This window comes from Anabas testudineus, chromosome 13 (assembly GCF_900324465.2).
Source record: "Anabas testudineus chromosome 13, fAnaTes1.2, whole genome shotgun sequence".
NCBI lineage: Eukaryota > Metazoa > Chordata > Actinopteri > Anabantiformes > Anabantidae > Anabas > Anabas testudineus.
The window spans coordinates 15,124,979-15,141,744 of NC_046622.1; the positions used below are offsets into that span (position 1 = coordinate 15,124,979).

The window sequence follows — 16,766 nt, forward strand, 5'->3', positions numbered from 1 at the left end:
CACAGCAACTTCACTACAAAGTGTCACTCTGCATGAAGTCGCACTTGCAGCTGTGGAAGCCACTCCATATTGAGTAGGGGTATAAATAATCAGATAAACTGTGGGAGTATGAGGTGCATGATACATCAGCGCACTGTTGGACACTACTGCTCTTTTAATCTACTGCATCTGGTGTGTGTTGGTTTTTCAGCTTGATCTGTATGTGCATCATCCCTCCATCTCGTCTAACTTTATTTCCTCTCCCAGGGTTTTAAGGACATATCTCTGGAGAGGTTTATGCATGGTGGGGCCAACGTGACTGGTTTCCAGCTGGTGGACTTCAGCAAGCCCATCGTCATAAAGCTGATGCAGCGCTGGAACAAACTGGATCAGAGAGAGTACCCTGGATCTGAAAGTCCCCCAAAGGTAATAATAACATGCAGAAAACCTGTGTCTAACGCTATGCAAACGCAAGCATGCAAACAATTAAAGGTGGTTGCATTGGTGTGCAGATTATTGTTAGTGTCTGCATTGGAACCCCTGAGTGTGAGTTAAGTGGAAAAAGCAGCACTTGTCCATCAGTGCCACTGTGGTGCCCTTGAGCAAGGCCCTTAACCGGTGCAGCTGCTCAGTGGCCATAAAGATTAATAAAAGATACAACATATTCAATAATGAATCAGGGCTAACATGATGCACACAGATCAGAATAAAGATTTTTTTTTTTTTTTGTCATGATGTCAATCCTGCATAATATCTCTAGTCCACACCGTTACAACCAGAGTATGTGTCCTTCTCCACAGTGTTTTACATTTGCTGTTCACCATCCTCAGTGTCTACTTCCTCTCACTGCCACATTAGTGTGTCTCTGTTTAGCGACTTCCTCCCCTCAGCACTTCTTCCTTTCTGTCAGTTTATTTGCCCCTTTCTCCACCCTCAGCACACCTTCATTGACCGGGTACTGACCAGCGGCCAATTGCAGTTGATTTGTGCATATATTAACAGGAAATGTGTCCACCTACCCATTAAAAATGCATTATAGCGGGTCTCTCTGTCCTTCGCTTCTGCAGTTAAGCTTAGAACACACACATACAACACAGTAACTATTAAATGTTGATTCAGCGTGTGAGTCTCTCAGCGATGACGCAAATAATATTGATGGTCATGTTCTTTTACTATGGGCGTGTCATTTTTCATCCAGAGACCAGTGGTAATTGGCTAATCATTGTTCTCAGATTCACATGATGAATTCTCATTACCAGTTGCAGGCTGCATTAATCGTCCTAAAAGTTTACACAACATTTAGTGTGTTAATTGAGGTAAATGTGCTTTGAAGGACCCAGTGCACAAAATAGGGTCACTACTCAATTGTCAGAACTACACACATCTTTGAGGAAGTGCATTCCGAGTTTCTCTTCCCACTGAAAGCACAGCCATCATGTTTTGCCTCTGCCTTTTGCAAACAAGGAAACACAATTTTAATGATTTAACACGATAACCAAAACTAGATATCTCCAGTGACAACAGATGCCTCCAAATTGCTTTAGGCTAATTGGTGCTGTGTAAAAACTGTGCTCAGTTAGCCTTGGGCCAACTTGTAGCCTCAGGCCAAGTAGTGCTCTGGTCTAATAATGTGCAGTGTGAAAAGCCCTGTTGGGACTTGTCCCTTTTACACAGGAGACTTGATATTGAGCTAGATGCTTTTAGCCATCAACCAAAAGTGAGTCTCAGCTGGTGTGCCTTCAAATGAGCTCTGGTGTGCCTGGAGATTTTGTTGAAATGTAATGAAAATGATCAGTAATCTGGCAAAGTAATAGAAAGATTTTAAAAATTCAGCTACAATTAAGATTGTTTCCGTTAGATCACACTTATCTTCACAAAGTTAAAGCCTTTTTTTGATTTTTTCCCATCCACACTTCCGTTAATTGCATGAGCCTTATGCCGACAATGTGATTCATAACATCCTGAGGATTTATTCCAAACCCTTTATCTGATTTGCATTATCCATATATATCCAATATTACTGTACGACGTGGATGACAATCTCATATATACAAGTCTGTATCATTCATGCTTTGAAATTTTATGTCGCTCAGTAGTTCCCTCATAAAAAGTCTGTTCATGTGGTGGTGCAGATGTATACGTCTGTGTGAAAAGCAACACATGCCTTCTTTTATTGCATACATCATTTATAAACCTAGGTCTTGGTCTACTCTACCGCTCTTGACATGGAGTAGAGTAAACTTGAATCAGCCTAAATGTTTTATTTATTCAAGAATTCACATTTACCGACTTTTGTGGGTTTTACTGCTTACAGAAATATTATCCAGACTTTGGTGTTTTTCAAAATCTGTACTGCTTTCTATGTGTCCCGGAGGTGTTTCTGTCCTGCCCCTGACAGACAAAGAGACGAGTGTGGTCGTTTGGCTCAGTTATGTTTTTGTTTTCTCCTTGATTTGGATTCTATAGTCATCATCTGTCAGTTGCAAGCCTAAAGGCTTCTTTAGTTTCAAAGGGGGGAGATGAAAAGAGGGATGACATGGTTGTGCAGTCAACACGCCTTATGGGATACAAATCAGCGATGTCAGTATGACAAAAAAAAACCTACCTGCAGAGGCGTGGAGTGCACGGGCAGAGTTTTTCAGCCTCCCTCCCATTTTCCTCTCTCCACTTGTTTCCGCCATGATGTGAAGACATCCTGCTGTGTGTTTGACTGCCTCTATCTGTGTGTGGGCTGGATGGGGGTGTTTCTGCTGATTGTGTGGCGATGTTCCCTGCTGCGCTGTCTTACCTATAATGAATTTGTCAAACAATCTGTCAAGATCACCGCCACTCTTAAGAGTTTCATTAGAGAACAAGTTCAGCTAATCACCCTTTCTTTTACGCTCCCTCGCTGTCACATTGCTAAGATCCATTGAAAAACAGCATTTTTCTAACTTAGTCCAACTCATCTCTAATATTGTAAGTAGTATTTTTATTTTTTTTTTTCATTTCCATTTGTTTTTGTTTATTGCTTTGTGGTCATTTTGTGTTTTCATTGTCATCACTTTGTGCCTCTGTATTAGTTTTCTTTCTCTTTGTAGTTAGGTGGAGTCATTTGATTGATGTCTTAATAAGAAATGTTAACTGCCTGATCCAGCAGAGATGCTCACCCAGTGTCTGGTAGACCTGTTTAGTTATCTATACATGACTTCATCCTTTTTAAGACTACAACCCCATAAAAAACACATTTATAAATCTTTACAGGTGTAAAGTTGTCACTGGGAACTCCCCGATCAAATGGGTTTAATGAACAGGTTTACAACATGATTTAAAAACATTTTAATTCCATTTTAATGGTTATCAGATCCTGCCTAGTGACTGTATTTGAAAAAAAAGCTGCCACATTTACAGTGGTGGTGATTGATGTTCACTGGTGTTAACTGTGGAAGTCAAATAAAAGTCAAAGTGGTGACTGATTTTCTAGTCAGCATGTTTAAATACCAGTGAAGTTAGTTCATATTGACTTAAGGTGGTCTGAGATGCAATAATACAGCTGTTAAGATTAAATTGGCTTTCCTTTAAGGAGTAAATCACATACGCCTACTGTAAACATGCCCTGCAGTGTCAACATTTTCTGCTTTGGCTTTAGTACATCACAGAAAGCATCTATTCAAATGCTGTTTTTGTATTACTGAACTAATGTACTCATGCAGTGTAAGCTACAGTACCATCATACCAGCCTGCATTAATTGGCTCTGAGAACCAAACTTGTTAGACAAATTATGCAGATGTTTTCCTTTACAATGCCTTTAGCTTTCAGAAGCAAGTTGGCTTGAATACACTTATGGCCACATCTACATTCAAAATACACACAACATCCAGATTTTAAGCGTATGATGTACATTTTATTGTAGATATGAACAGTAGCGTCTTTATTTGGTCAAAAAATCATCTAGTAGTATGTAACAGTAATTTAATCCCAGGTCTGTGTCAGTGTACAAACAGGACATTATTGCGTTTTTACAGAAAACTCAATAAAATGCCTCTCTTCTCTTTCAAATATCCAGAATTCAATATGTGAAATTATTCATTTCTGTCACACTGCATACTTGAAAAAGAAGAAATATTTATTTGCCTGTCAAAAAACTTTCAAAATGATGGCATCTTCTCTGTTTTTAAATCTCTTGCCTCTGTGTTTTTTTCTCAATCATCCCCCAGTATACCTCTTCTCTAACGTATGACGGTGTCCTTGTGATGGCCGAGGCCTTTCGCACCCTCCGTCGCCAGAAAATTGACATCAGTCGTCGTGGCAATGCAGGTGACTGCCTGGCCAATCCTGCTGCTCCGTGGAACCAAGGAATAGATATGGAGCGTGCACTCAAACAGGTTGGCACAAGTTGGATGTTGAATAGTTTAGTATAAACAGAGGCTAATTCGTAGATACACACACTGACACATACACACACACAGTCAGCATAACAGTTGGCATGGAAAAGAAGAAAATGTTTCAGAAATCAATGCTGATATTTTTGTGCCCTAAATGCTTGTTTAGGGATTTTGATGCACTCACACACACATTTAACACACACACTTACTAGTACTACTCTTCTCTACCTTTACACTAACAATAAACATTTACTCTAGCTTTATGTTAAAAGCCTTAACCCTAAAACCAAGTATTAAATCCAAAACATTTAAACTAAATGTCATCTTTGCTATTTATCAGTCATTTCGTTTCTGCTAAGCCAACATTTCTTCTGCTGCTAATCATTCCTCACTTCATTGTTGATGTAAATCCAGGTGCGCATTCAGGGCCTGACTGGAAACATTCAGTTTGATCACTATGGTCGGAGGGTCAACTATACCATGGATGTGTTTGAACTGAAGAGCAACGGCCCACGCAAGGTAGGCTCGCCCCATGGATTGGAAACAAGGTCAAGTAATGTGTGAGTCGAACCCCATCAAAAATATACCACAGTCTGTTTATTTCATTCAGGTTTTCTGGTGTTAAAAGCCTGGGAACAAATGAATATGTCAGCCAGTTTTTCAGAGTTACACCACTGGAATAAGCTGTTGTGGTTAAGGGGTCTTGTAGTTTTCCATGTGCACTGCATTTGTGTTGTTATCATGGTTCATTGTTAAAAAAAAGATTAATTTACTGCATAATTATCTCCATAATTCTTAATTATCAACTGTCTTACTGCAGTCATAAATATATTTGGATAACTGCTATTGAACCGTCGCAGCATGTGTTTTAATAGCTTTTTGGAGTGTGCACTGGAGAGCAGCTCCCAGACAACCCGGGGGTACATAAAGATCTACAGTGACGTAAATAAGAAAAGTCTGAACATAATCCGTCTTCATAATAGTAAAAATGTAGGAGTAAGTAAGGCTCAGCTTGGAATTACTCATAATTTCTCTTTCCTGGAAATAAGCACACGTGTATCACCTATAATAAAGAAATAACGCTGTGTTCCAGCTTCTCAAGTGTTTCTTCGACAGCAGTGTGTGTTTATTGAATGTTCTTGGCTCGCACTCGACATCTCTCAATATCTTCTACAGTTCCAATGGGAAATTTGCTGGAGCTCATTCTGCTGCCTAATTTTTTTTATTTTTTTTTTACTTTCCATTTCTTTCTCTCCGTTTCACTGAGGTTCTATTTATTAATCTCCACCCTGATTTTATTGTACTTTAATTGATTGATTGCATTTTATCTCCTCTCATTCATATTTTCCCTCTGTCTTTCTCACTATGTTTCTCCCAGATTGGCTACTGGAATGACATAGACAAGCTCGTGTTGGTCCAGAATGAAAATGCTTTGTCCAACGACAGCTCAGCAATGGAGAACCGCACTGTAGTTGTGACCACCATCATGGTAATGTACCCTCTGACTGCTTTTACTGTATGTCTTCAGAGTTTGGGAACTGTTTAATTGTCTGCTTCACCCAAATCTTATGCAGATATATATAGGTGTACACGTGTGACACATTAGGTGATTAATAGAGAAAAATAATTACTTCTTCCTCTTTTATCCTGGCATTATCAGGCACATACAGGGAAAGAGAGGAGAGAGAGGTCGATTGGTATTCAACATGTTTCTTACTAAATAATGTAGCATTCTTAGCTTGAGTGGGAAAATCCCTACAGGTACGACCAGCTGACCGGTTGCACACATCATACGCTGAATGTCAGGCTTTAGTCATGGCCAGAAGGCTGACGTTCATTTGCGTTAGTGGCTGCCATTAGATGCATTCAGCATCAGAAAACCAGGGGACAAGGCATTAAAATCATGTGACGTGGGTCATGTGGCTGAAATTTGTTAATGTTGAAGAAAAATCAGGTTGGTACTGCATGAGCTGTTCAAGCTGAAGAGAGCTCTCAGAGCACAGCCAGGAGCGAGTGGCACTTGTCCAGCTGGAAGATTACACTAATGTCTCATTAGTAGGCAAATCTAAAACTGACCTCAGATCACCATTTGGAAATGACCTCAGTCCAGTCTGTTCTAATGGCTTTCACATAGACAACGGTCTGTAGCCGAGTTTAATTATTCCTCTTTCTTCTTCAAACAAGGATAGAGGAAGGCTAATAGGTGGATTTGTGCACATCCTCTGATTACATTTGATTTCAATTCACCCATCTGCAGCCTTTTTATGGTGGCCATCCCCTTCCTGTAAATGCAATCAATTTAATTCAATTGGGCATGCAAAATGATGCAAGTGAAAGCAACTCAAAAGTCTAATTTCAGCCCAGAGATAAAACAAGCCACAGATGCTTGAGCACTGGCAATTCAGTATTTTTGTATCAACGCACATCCAGTGAAGTCGTGTATGACCAACATGTGTGTGGTTGGACATATTATTATGTGATGGAGTGAGCAAATATCTAAAAAGGGGCCCTGTTCAAAGATTTTGCTTTGATAATAAACTAAAATACCAGAGTGCCTCTGGTGTCTTAGAAGCAGCAGAAACAGTCCGATCTGCACACATGAACACCACACATGCTGCAGCAAAGCATGCAGTTCAAGGAAAATTAATTCAGCTGGAGTAAATGTCCCCAGTGACAGCTCCACCTCCACACATGCTCACTTCAACTGGCTGCATATTAAACCCCAGTGCAGTGTGTGCTGCGGTGCCTAGAGCCAGGCGCAAGACAAGTACATTAGATGCAAACACATTAAAGCAATCAAATAAATTCAAAAGCAAGTTGTTATTATGTGACAGATTATTTCCTTTGAATGTGTGTATAATATGCTAATGTGCAGTTAGCTTTAGATTAGATATATACATGTATCTCGACCTCTGTTGTTTGAACCACTGTTGGGATTGTGTCTCTGATTAAATTAATTTTACATGGTTGCAAAACTGATGACTGTGCAAAGCACAGTTGGCGTTACTGCATACATCTGTTCACTGTCTGTTTCTTCCCATGTCTGTCAGTCATCTAACTTTTTCTGAACGCCACTACCCTTTCTATGTCTCTATCACACGCACACACACACACAAACTGTGTCTTGTTGTATTCCTTCAACTTCACTCTTTAACCCCCCCCCGCCACACACACACACACACACACACACCCTCCATTTTTACCTCCATGCCTCCCCTATCTGCATATATCTCTGTGGATGGTGACCTCAGCAGCCATTGGCTAACGTTAGCTCAGCCACCTCCTCCTCTTTGCAGCCTCTGATGATGAGGAAGCCTCTGCTGCGACACTGATGCCTGGTCTGCAGACAGAGCAACAGACTGAAACAGACTGACCTGAGTTGTAAAACCCGGAAAAGGGCGAGGACAGAAAGGCTGATAGACTGAGTGTCTCTAAAGCTCTGTGCAAAGACATGTACTCTGTATTTGTTTTGTCACACCTTTTCTCTTTATGTATTGTATTTGAAAAACTGTTTTTGTTTCCAGTTTATTGCTTTGCTTAGGGAGGGAGGTGTTACTGTAACAAAGCAGCAACGACAGAGATTGGAATATAAGACTACCATGTTTCAAGCCTGTGAGGCGCTGGGAGGACTTGCTCACTCTGCTCCCCTCATGACAGAAGCCACAGTTGGACAAGAGCTTTGTAAGATTCTGTGGCTGCTGTCAGGATTTGACATTCAGCCACATAAAAATCACTGGACCATCAGACAGCCCTGTTAATTCTGATTCTGTTCACTGTCGTGAGGACGATCACGGCCACATTCTCTGTTGTGCTGCAGAAACCACCAAATATACTGCTATCATTTTGTTTATTTTTGTGTTTTGTACATTTGTTTGGAAAAAGAGGGACTCAAGGGTGGGTCTTTGTGTATTTTGTAGCCCTCGCCTTTTGGTATCACTCTCCATCCGTTTCCATCTTTCTGCTCCGTCAGTCTGTAAATCGACTCAGTCATGCCTACTCAGTCAACTTTCCACTACTGTATTTCAGTTTCTCACAGAGGGTCTCTGAATCTCTTTATCAGAATGGGAAAGATAAAATAAAGAAGTTTCTCCAATTATGTGTATTCAGCACTAGTGGGATTTGGAGAAGGATTTAAAAGGCGACATTGAAATTGCTAAAACCGTGTTTTAACTTGTTTTTGATGTTACTTTTCACACATTGACATTGCGAGTGTTTTTAAAGGTGAAAAAAATATTTGCACAAAAGTGCTTGTGATAAACACAACTGATACAACAATACGCTGATGTGATGTGACGCTGACATTATCTGTCCCTAAATGATAAATGGAAAATGATATGCAGTATGCACCCATATAAACAGACACATGCTCTGTAGGTAGCTTCTGTGAATATGTCTGACAATCTGATATTTATTGTTATTATATTTATTTATGTGACCTTATTATCATAGGTCAACTCACATACATGAAAAACTAAATAAACAAGTTGATGGCTTTGGAGAATATAGTTTAACTAGTTAAATGAAACAGTGGCTAATGAATAGTTGTATTTATTGTGGCCGATGAATCATTGGCTAGACTTACAACAAGGCACATTATTGGCCAGCTGGTTAGTTACCTAGTTAACCTGCTTACTTGGCAGCCGCCGTACTTGTGACTGCGTTTGTCACTAACCGTTTGCAAAGCTGTTTAACTGGCAGGTTGACTCAGTGACAGAACAGCTGACGTGGTGACTAACAAACACAGCTACTACCCAGCCTCTCCAGACTGACCATCAGCTAGGTCAAATCACTATGTGAGTGCCTTTCTGTCTTTATGACTGAATAGCTGGGAGATAATTATGCTGACTCACTGGGCAAATATGTGGCTGGATAGATGATTATGTACTGTAATTGCGGTAATTGTTTAATTAATGGACTGATTGACCAACTGACTGACAGGCTGTGACTAACAGACGGCTTGGCCTTGCCTTTCTGGCCATCTGAATGGATGGCTCACAGACTGAATAAATGTCTCTGTGGTTGCTAAGTTGTTACGTGACAGTCTGGCTTTTTAAATGATGAACCGTTTAAACGTCTGGTTGACAGACTGATGGAGTGACTAGACAGATAGGTTACTGTCCAGTTGGGTGCCTATCGTTTTCACTGACTGGCTAACTGGCTTACATAGCAGGCCCTGTCTGCCTTCTTGGCTCCAGAGTGAAGTGTTTAATGTCTTATCAGTCCCAACCATTTGCTTCTACAAAGCTGTTCTACCTCTTTCGCCCACCCATTTTCCCTCTTTACGTCTGCCCAAAACTCTCCCTCTTTCTCTCTCCTGCTCTCCTTTCCATTTTTCATTTTGTCATATTTTCTCTTTATCTTTATCACTCTTTCACACTTTCCCCTTTCTTCTTTCTTCCCCGTAGCTGTTTGTATTCTGATCTGCTCCTTCATCTTCCTTCTGTAGTTTCATGCAGCCAACGTCCTCCACTCCCTCTATGAATCCACATTTTTTCATATTTTTCTTTTCCTGCACACCCTCCATTTTTCCCTTTGACTTTCCGTTCCCGCTTGCTTTCACTTCCCCTTGCTTCACAATGCCCTGACTCACAACGACACATAGAGTGACACCCAAACTTGATGCTTTCATCCCAGCAGTAAATACATGTACTGACATCCAGAAAACATACAAACAGACTCACATGCACCACTGACATTGCTACCTTCACACTGAGACAAAGGCATCTGGGGCAAAGTGATAACAAGCCTTAAGGAGCTAGGCTTTTAAGTGAAACAGCGCTAGTGTTGGCAGAGCTCCCACTGATATGTGGTGTGTGTCTGTTTGTGTGTAGTTGCTTGCATAATGCTAAATTAACTCAACAAAGTAGTCTGCTCTGATTTCAAACACTTGACCTTCTAACATGATAAACCTGAGGGGTAATTTGATGTAGGAGGCAACTCGGGTGGTTGCAAATTCAAAGTAAGTAAATAATTCCCCTTGAGAATCATTTATTTAAGATGAAAAGTGAAGCACTCAAGGAACACTTATAAGAATCATTTTCAGGTACCATATTTATTCGCTTGCTTGCAGAGTTTGAAGGGACGATTGCACTAACATATTCATATCTAATCATCCAGCTGTTAATTAGCTTTGCTTAAAAAAAAGGAACAAAAAAAGTTAACACTTTAACTCTTCTTTATTTTACATAGATCCAGACGTTCTACATATTTTTGTAGGTCAACCCAAAAGTTAGCATCACAAAAATACAAATGTCAGATTGTTTTTTTTTCTTTAACTCTAGCTAGTTAATACCCATTGCAGGTTGGAAACCAGCAATCAAACAGCAATCACTGATACAAACAGGATGTAAGTTAGACCTTTGCTCCTCTCTTTATTTATTTCTTCTAGCGTTCATCCCTGTTACGCAGCAGCCTTGATGGTTGTGTTGATCTATTAAAGGGAATTGACTTGAAACTGTTTTGCTGTTCATTAACAGTGTGATTCATGTTGAGTCAATGGAACGAGCGCCCCAGGACCTACTAATGTCCCTGTTAATGACATTCTAGGGAAATGTTTTTATATGTTCTGACATTAAACAAAATGGGGCAAATTTTTTGCATTAGATGATGATGATGGTGATAAAAGTGTAATGTGAAAAAAAAAAAAAATTTAAGAACCAAATCCTCATTTGTGTGGTTGGTTTTGGAAGGAATGTATCTTCTACTAATATCTGAATAATGGTTTGTAAGAAATGTTAATTATTTCAAATGTGTTTGTTTCTCATCCTTTTGTGTGTAAATGTGAGATTTAAAGATATTATTGGATATCTGTTATTATTTCTTTCCTCACAAAGGAATGAACATGCACATCCCAACAAAAATGTTGCTACAGTTGTGACCTAATGATGGCATGCTGATGTTTATCAGGTTTGATATTGGGTTTAGTGTCTTAACACTTGCTAATCATCATGATTTTCATTGAATTTCCTTGTAGAGAATAATTCCTCCCTGTGAGTAAATGGTTCTGTGAGAAAACAAGGATCCATTCACAAATCCAGTTTCCATATGTAGATTTGTTTGTATAGTTCAGCTTCCTTTGTATGATTTTTGTTTAATCCTTCTGCCTGTCTCCTTCTAATCTAGCCTTGCTTTCAGTGTTATTCAATTTCCTGTTCTGAAGATTGTTCTGTCAATTTTCTCCAAATCTGTGATTTTATTTCTCGTTTGGCCCCCATTTAAAACGTGTCAGTCTAAAAATCCACTTTGATTAAACTGTTCTTGTTTTCAAAGTGAATCAATTTCCTGAATGATAAATTCACTCCAAAATATTATATCGTTTTTTATTGTGCTGTGTGAGCATCAACTCTTTCACAGCTTGGGAGTGTTAGATATTATACAAGCCTATTTGAATAATTAGATGAGATTAGTCTTTGATTAAAAGGGGTTTGATAGCATTTTAATAGGCTTGGTTTCAGTTGGATTACAGGGTGAGCAGCCCCAGGCATAATACCATAACTCACTGCTCCTGATGGATGCACTGTCACTCAAACGTCTGTGTGTGTGTGTGTGTGTGTGTGTGTTTGTGTGTGTGTTTCTTTTCTCTGTGGATATCCTCGCTGCTGTAATGAGTGCGCATCTTATCTTGCGACTACGAACTTGCTTGTGTCTGTGCGTGTTATTCCAAATACTCATCCCTTCACCAGACGGCATTAAACTCTCTTTACTTTCATCTTCGTAAGCTGCATGCACAGACATCATTCTACCTCTTATAACTCATTTTCAAAACAGCGCATTTTTCCTCTCCTTTTTTTTCCTCCCTGTAGTTTTCATCTCCCCTCATTTCTCTCCCCTCAACATTAGGGGTGTACTGAGTCAGGTGCAGATCCCAGTGGAGTCATGTAGGCAAAGGCACAAAACAAGGCACCACACGTCAGCCTGGCTCAAGCTCAAAATATATATGTAAAAAAAAAAAAAAAATCTCAGATATGGCCTGTCTCACATTTTATAAACTGTACAACAATTTCTATCAGAGTTTGGTGGTTTTCTTAACAAGAGGGTTTCTCTGTGAGGGAGAATGTGGAAATACATACAACTTTATGACTTTCAGTTTGCTTTTATTGTCCTACATACATACAAAAGTCAGCTTGTCATAATAATGTGCATCTGAATCCTAATGTTTTGATCAAACGCTGGTTTAATTTTTAAAGCAGAATTTAACTCTTTATTTATTGGTGTATTTCCTTGAGCTGGCCATCATAAAGAAGTAAATCTGTTTTGAGAATATACATGTATAAGTGTTTTTCACAGGAATGTGCATTTGGTACAATGTTTACAACCAAACTGATGTCTCTTTTTTAGACGTTTTCATTCTCCTTATTTTAATTAATCGCTGCTGTGATGTTCCTCCAAACAGTTGTGTCTTTCTCCCCTTTTGCTGGTTTTGTAGGAGGGCCCTTATGTCATGCTGAAGAAGAACTGGGAGCTTTACGAAGGCAATGACCAGTATGAGGGCTACTGTGTGGACTTGGCCTCAGAGATTGCAAAACACATTGGAATCAAATACAAGATCTCTATTGTACCAGATGGGAAATACGGAGCCAGAGATCCAGAGACGAAGATATGGAATGGCATGGTCGGAGAGCTTGTGTATGGGGTGAGTATTGCAGGAAAACATGTAGACTCTGAATATTTCACTGTTTATTTTACCAGTTTCTCTGTTTCGTTGTTTAGTTTATGTAGAAACTGTGGAGAATTGCCACAAAATGTCAAACCACAAAAACCTGTCGTGTAAAATGTTTCTATTTACAAGATTTAATACAGTCAAGAACCAAATTATGGACGTGCTAAATCGCCACTTCTTTGGCACAGCCTAAGCATAATTTCAACATTGTAATTACACAGGTCAGATAGACCACAGGGATGTTACATTACACTTTATGTGTTCCTGCTATTGTAACCTCCACCAGAGCTCATTACACAAATGCTAAACTTCTCAAGCGCAGCGCCTCCTTAGTTACCATGTGAGTTTCCTGAAGAGATGCCGTGTACCAAAGTATTCTCACATATTTTCTTGAGAATTTGCCAAGCTGGCTAATTATGCCATTGGTGCCTTCGCATGGTCTGAGACTATTTCACTTTGCGGAAGAGTTCAAGTGGAGATGTTGCTGCAGAACAACGACAGAATTAATGAGCTTCCACCATCTGCATAGATGAAGGTGACACAGCAGAACCGCTGCGGTGACTAATCACGTTTGATTTGTTCCACACACTTGCAGTCCTTTTTGATGACTCTTGCGTCACATAGAGAAAATACATTTGTCAGATTGTTTTTGTGGCTTTCTTATCCCATTTCTTTCTTATTCTGGTGTATTTTAGTTTTCTAACTCAAATTTAATTTATTTCTTTTTGTTTAGTAGTAGGTGCTGGGTTTTTGATATTCCTCTGCTCTCTCCTTCTCTCTAATCTCTTCACATCACTTCTGATTCCTTGTATTTCGTTTGCTGTTGATTCCCATTGCAACATCACTCCTTGTAGTGAAGCAATACTTGTTATTTGATATGCCGTTGTTGTAGCTTCATTTCCAGTTAAGATGCCACTGCAGACGCTGTTTAGACACACAAAGATATTCTGACTGAGATACTCAGTGTGCTGAATGAATGATGTTTTGACTCTTCTACAGATTTTTGCATGTGTGTGAGACATTGCCGACTTATTTATATTCTGACAGCATCACTTACTTTTGTATGAATCACTCCTCTGTCACTCTGCTGTCTCGCTCTCGCTCGCGTCTTTTTCAACCTTTTCTCTCCCTCTTTTTGCTTCTCCCCACTGTACCAAGTCCCTTTTTTCATGTTGCTCCTTCTAACTCCACTGATCCTTTACTGTGCAGAGTTCACAGACAGTTTTTCTCATCAGCATTCACCTATAGCTAGCTGCTACAAATTAACTGCACATTTCCAAATGAAATTCATAATATACACCACCTTTTTCTTTTTTAACAGAAAGCAGAGATTGCAGTTGCCCCATTGACCATCACGCTGGTGAGAGAAGAGGTGATCGACTTCTCCAAGCCCTTTATGTCTCTGGGAATTTCCATCATGATCAAGAAACCGCAGAAGTCTAAACCAGGTGTTTTTTCTTTCCTGGACCCACTGGCCTACGAGATCTGGATGTGCATAGTCTTCGCTTATATTGGAGTCAGCGTTGTGCTGTTTTTGGTGAGTGACTGTTGGAGTTATTTTGCAGAACTGTAACAGTTGGAAGAGCCATTGAGGACTTTGGCTCAGGAATAAAAGATGAGCTGTCTTAACTAGCTCCCAGGGTAAAAACATATTTCTGAATCACTGATTCATCTATGGCACATGGTGCTTTGTCCAATGTCATTTTGGTCAGTTAAAAAACATAAATAGAGGAGGAGATAGCTGTATTACTAGATGTCTTTGTCTGATATAATAACTTGGAGTAATTTTCCTTCTCGATGCTTTTGAGAGTACACTGTGGATATGTTTACAGATTATTAAAGCTATTCAATAAATAAAAACAGTAAAATGGGGGTGGGCTTCATCCCCTCATCCTTAATTTATTTAATAGTTCTAAGAAAGTTGTGACTCATTTGGTATTTAAAGGCGTCCTATCTTGACAGAAGTCTCATGCTGTGTTTTATGCAAAATATGCAAACACATAAAGTGAGTGTACTTAAGAAATGCGTGTTGTGCAGGTTAGACTACATCACGTCAACATAACTGCAAATTCAAGGAAACTTGTCACTAAAAATACCTTTGCAAGTAATCTCTGGTATTTAGCAGTTAAGACCATAGCTGAACACATTTTGTTCAGAATAATGCATTTTTCTTTATTATTATGATGTACCTGTACTGGGCCTCCTTTCTTTGCAGACCTCCAAATGATCCCTGACATATTGTCTTTTCTATAAAAAAGTAGTTTAATATGGGCCTGTAGATCATACTTTATTACAATATCATGACTGACACCTTTCTCTGCTGTCCCAGGTGAGTCGTTTCAGTCCGTATGAGTGGCACGCAGAGGAACCAGAGGAGGGTGCCACAGAGCAGGGCCCTACTGACCAACCTCCTAACGAGTTTGGCATCTTCAACTCTCTCTGGTTCTCACTGGGAGCTTTCATGCAGCAGGGCTGTGACATCTCACCACGGTAAGAGAGGGAAGTGGAGTGGGTGAGGTAAATTGAGTGTGTTTGTGAAGGCGTGCGTCAGAAAGTCTAAGTATGTGTTTGAGGCTGCATTCAAGATGTGGGGATAGCGTGCGTGTTTGTCTAACTGTTTGAAGTGTGATAGTGCTGTAGTATTAGACTGTAGTGATTCACACTGTTAACAATGTGAATCACCTCTTTTAGCGCTTTTCTAGCTTTTACCGAACTAGACTGATACTCTGAAATACTGTGTATTACAGAAGCTGAAGAAAAACACACACGCACACAAAATACACAAGTTAGAAGAAAACACCTGCACACAGTCTAGTGGTCATGTCCATATGGAAGCTGTTTGCTAGGTGTGTATGAATTTTTAATGCACTACCGAAGAGACCAGCAGTTTTTTCAGACTATTTATAAGAATACGGCATTTTATTATTGATAACCCGAGAATGCAATTTAGTGAATAATTTATGGCCGTCATCCTCAGGACCTTTGGGGAGCGAATCTAAAGAGAAGAAGAAGCAGCAGGGAAAGCTTCACACCAAAACAAACAATGGAAAGTAGGGAAAAAAAACGATGAGCTGAGAGAAAGAAAAACTTTGAGCAGTTGAGTTGCAAAGTGTGTGTGTGTGTGTGTGTGTTTGAGGGGATATTAAGAACTGCTAGCAAATGTGTGAACGGACATGTCAAGTCATTTCACAAAGCACCTTACACATCCAAAGGCAATGCAAAATGCTTTAAATCAGCATAACAGCTGATTACATCATTACAAATTAAAATCTTTTTTAGTATTTAACCTTTTTGATTGCGTATATCCCCAACATGATAATGTGAGGGAATCTTTTTTGTCCAGATTTTGATGACCCCCTCTGTCAGAAGCAGTCATTGCTGTGATGTTGTGAGACTGTGCAGCTCAGTGCTTAATTATCTGTTTGTTCCAAACAATCTTCTAGTACCTTTAAGATTCTCTACATTGCCATTTAGTTTAGGAGTAAGAACAAAACTTTTACATCCACTGCCCAAACTTTCTACCTCCTACTCTTTTGCTCTTCTGCCCTTCTCCTTCTCTCTTTCATCCATCTCTTTCATGTTTTTTTTTTTTTCTTTTTGCCTATCTTCTCCACTCCCCAACACCTGTCGTCTCCCAGTCCCCCTCACTTTACTGTGACTGACAGGCCAATTCTAGCCCCAACACACAAAATGTACCACACTAACACCGGCTGCACGCTCTTACACAAACATCCATAATGTGCACATGCAGATACTTCACACT

The 16,766-nt window shown here is 39.7% G+C and overlaps 1 protein-coding gene across 4 annotated transcripts in view; it reads left to right on the forward strand.

Moving 5' to 3' along the window:
* The window catches only part of gria4a (glutamate receptor, ionotropic, AMPA 4a), a 79,167-nt gene that overhangs the window by 38,936 nt on the left and 23,465 nt on the right, over nucleotides 1-16,766 (forward strand). For all 4 annotated transcript variants that reach the window (XM_026369433.1, XM_026369431.1, XM_026369422.1 and 1 more), the window contains 7 exons: nucleotides 247-405; nucleotides 4,177-4,344; nucleotides 4,759-4,863; nucleotides 5,723-5,833; nucleotides 12,770-12,976; nucleotides 14,325-14,540; nucleotides 15,333-15,493. In XM_026369433.1, the coding sequence (XP_026225218.1) occupies nucleotides 247-405; nucleotides 4,177-4,344; nucleotides 4,759-4,863; nucleotides 5,723-5,833; nucleotides 12,770-12,976; nucleotides 14,325-14,540; nucleotides 15,333-15,493 (1,127 nt within the window). The remainder of the gene's footprint in view (nucleotides 1-246; nucleotides 406-4,176; nucleotides 4,345-4,758; nucleotides 4,864-5,722; nucleotides 5,834-12,769; nucleotides 12,977-14,324; nucleotides 14,541-15,332; nucleotides 15,494-16,766) is intronic.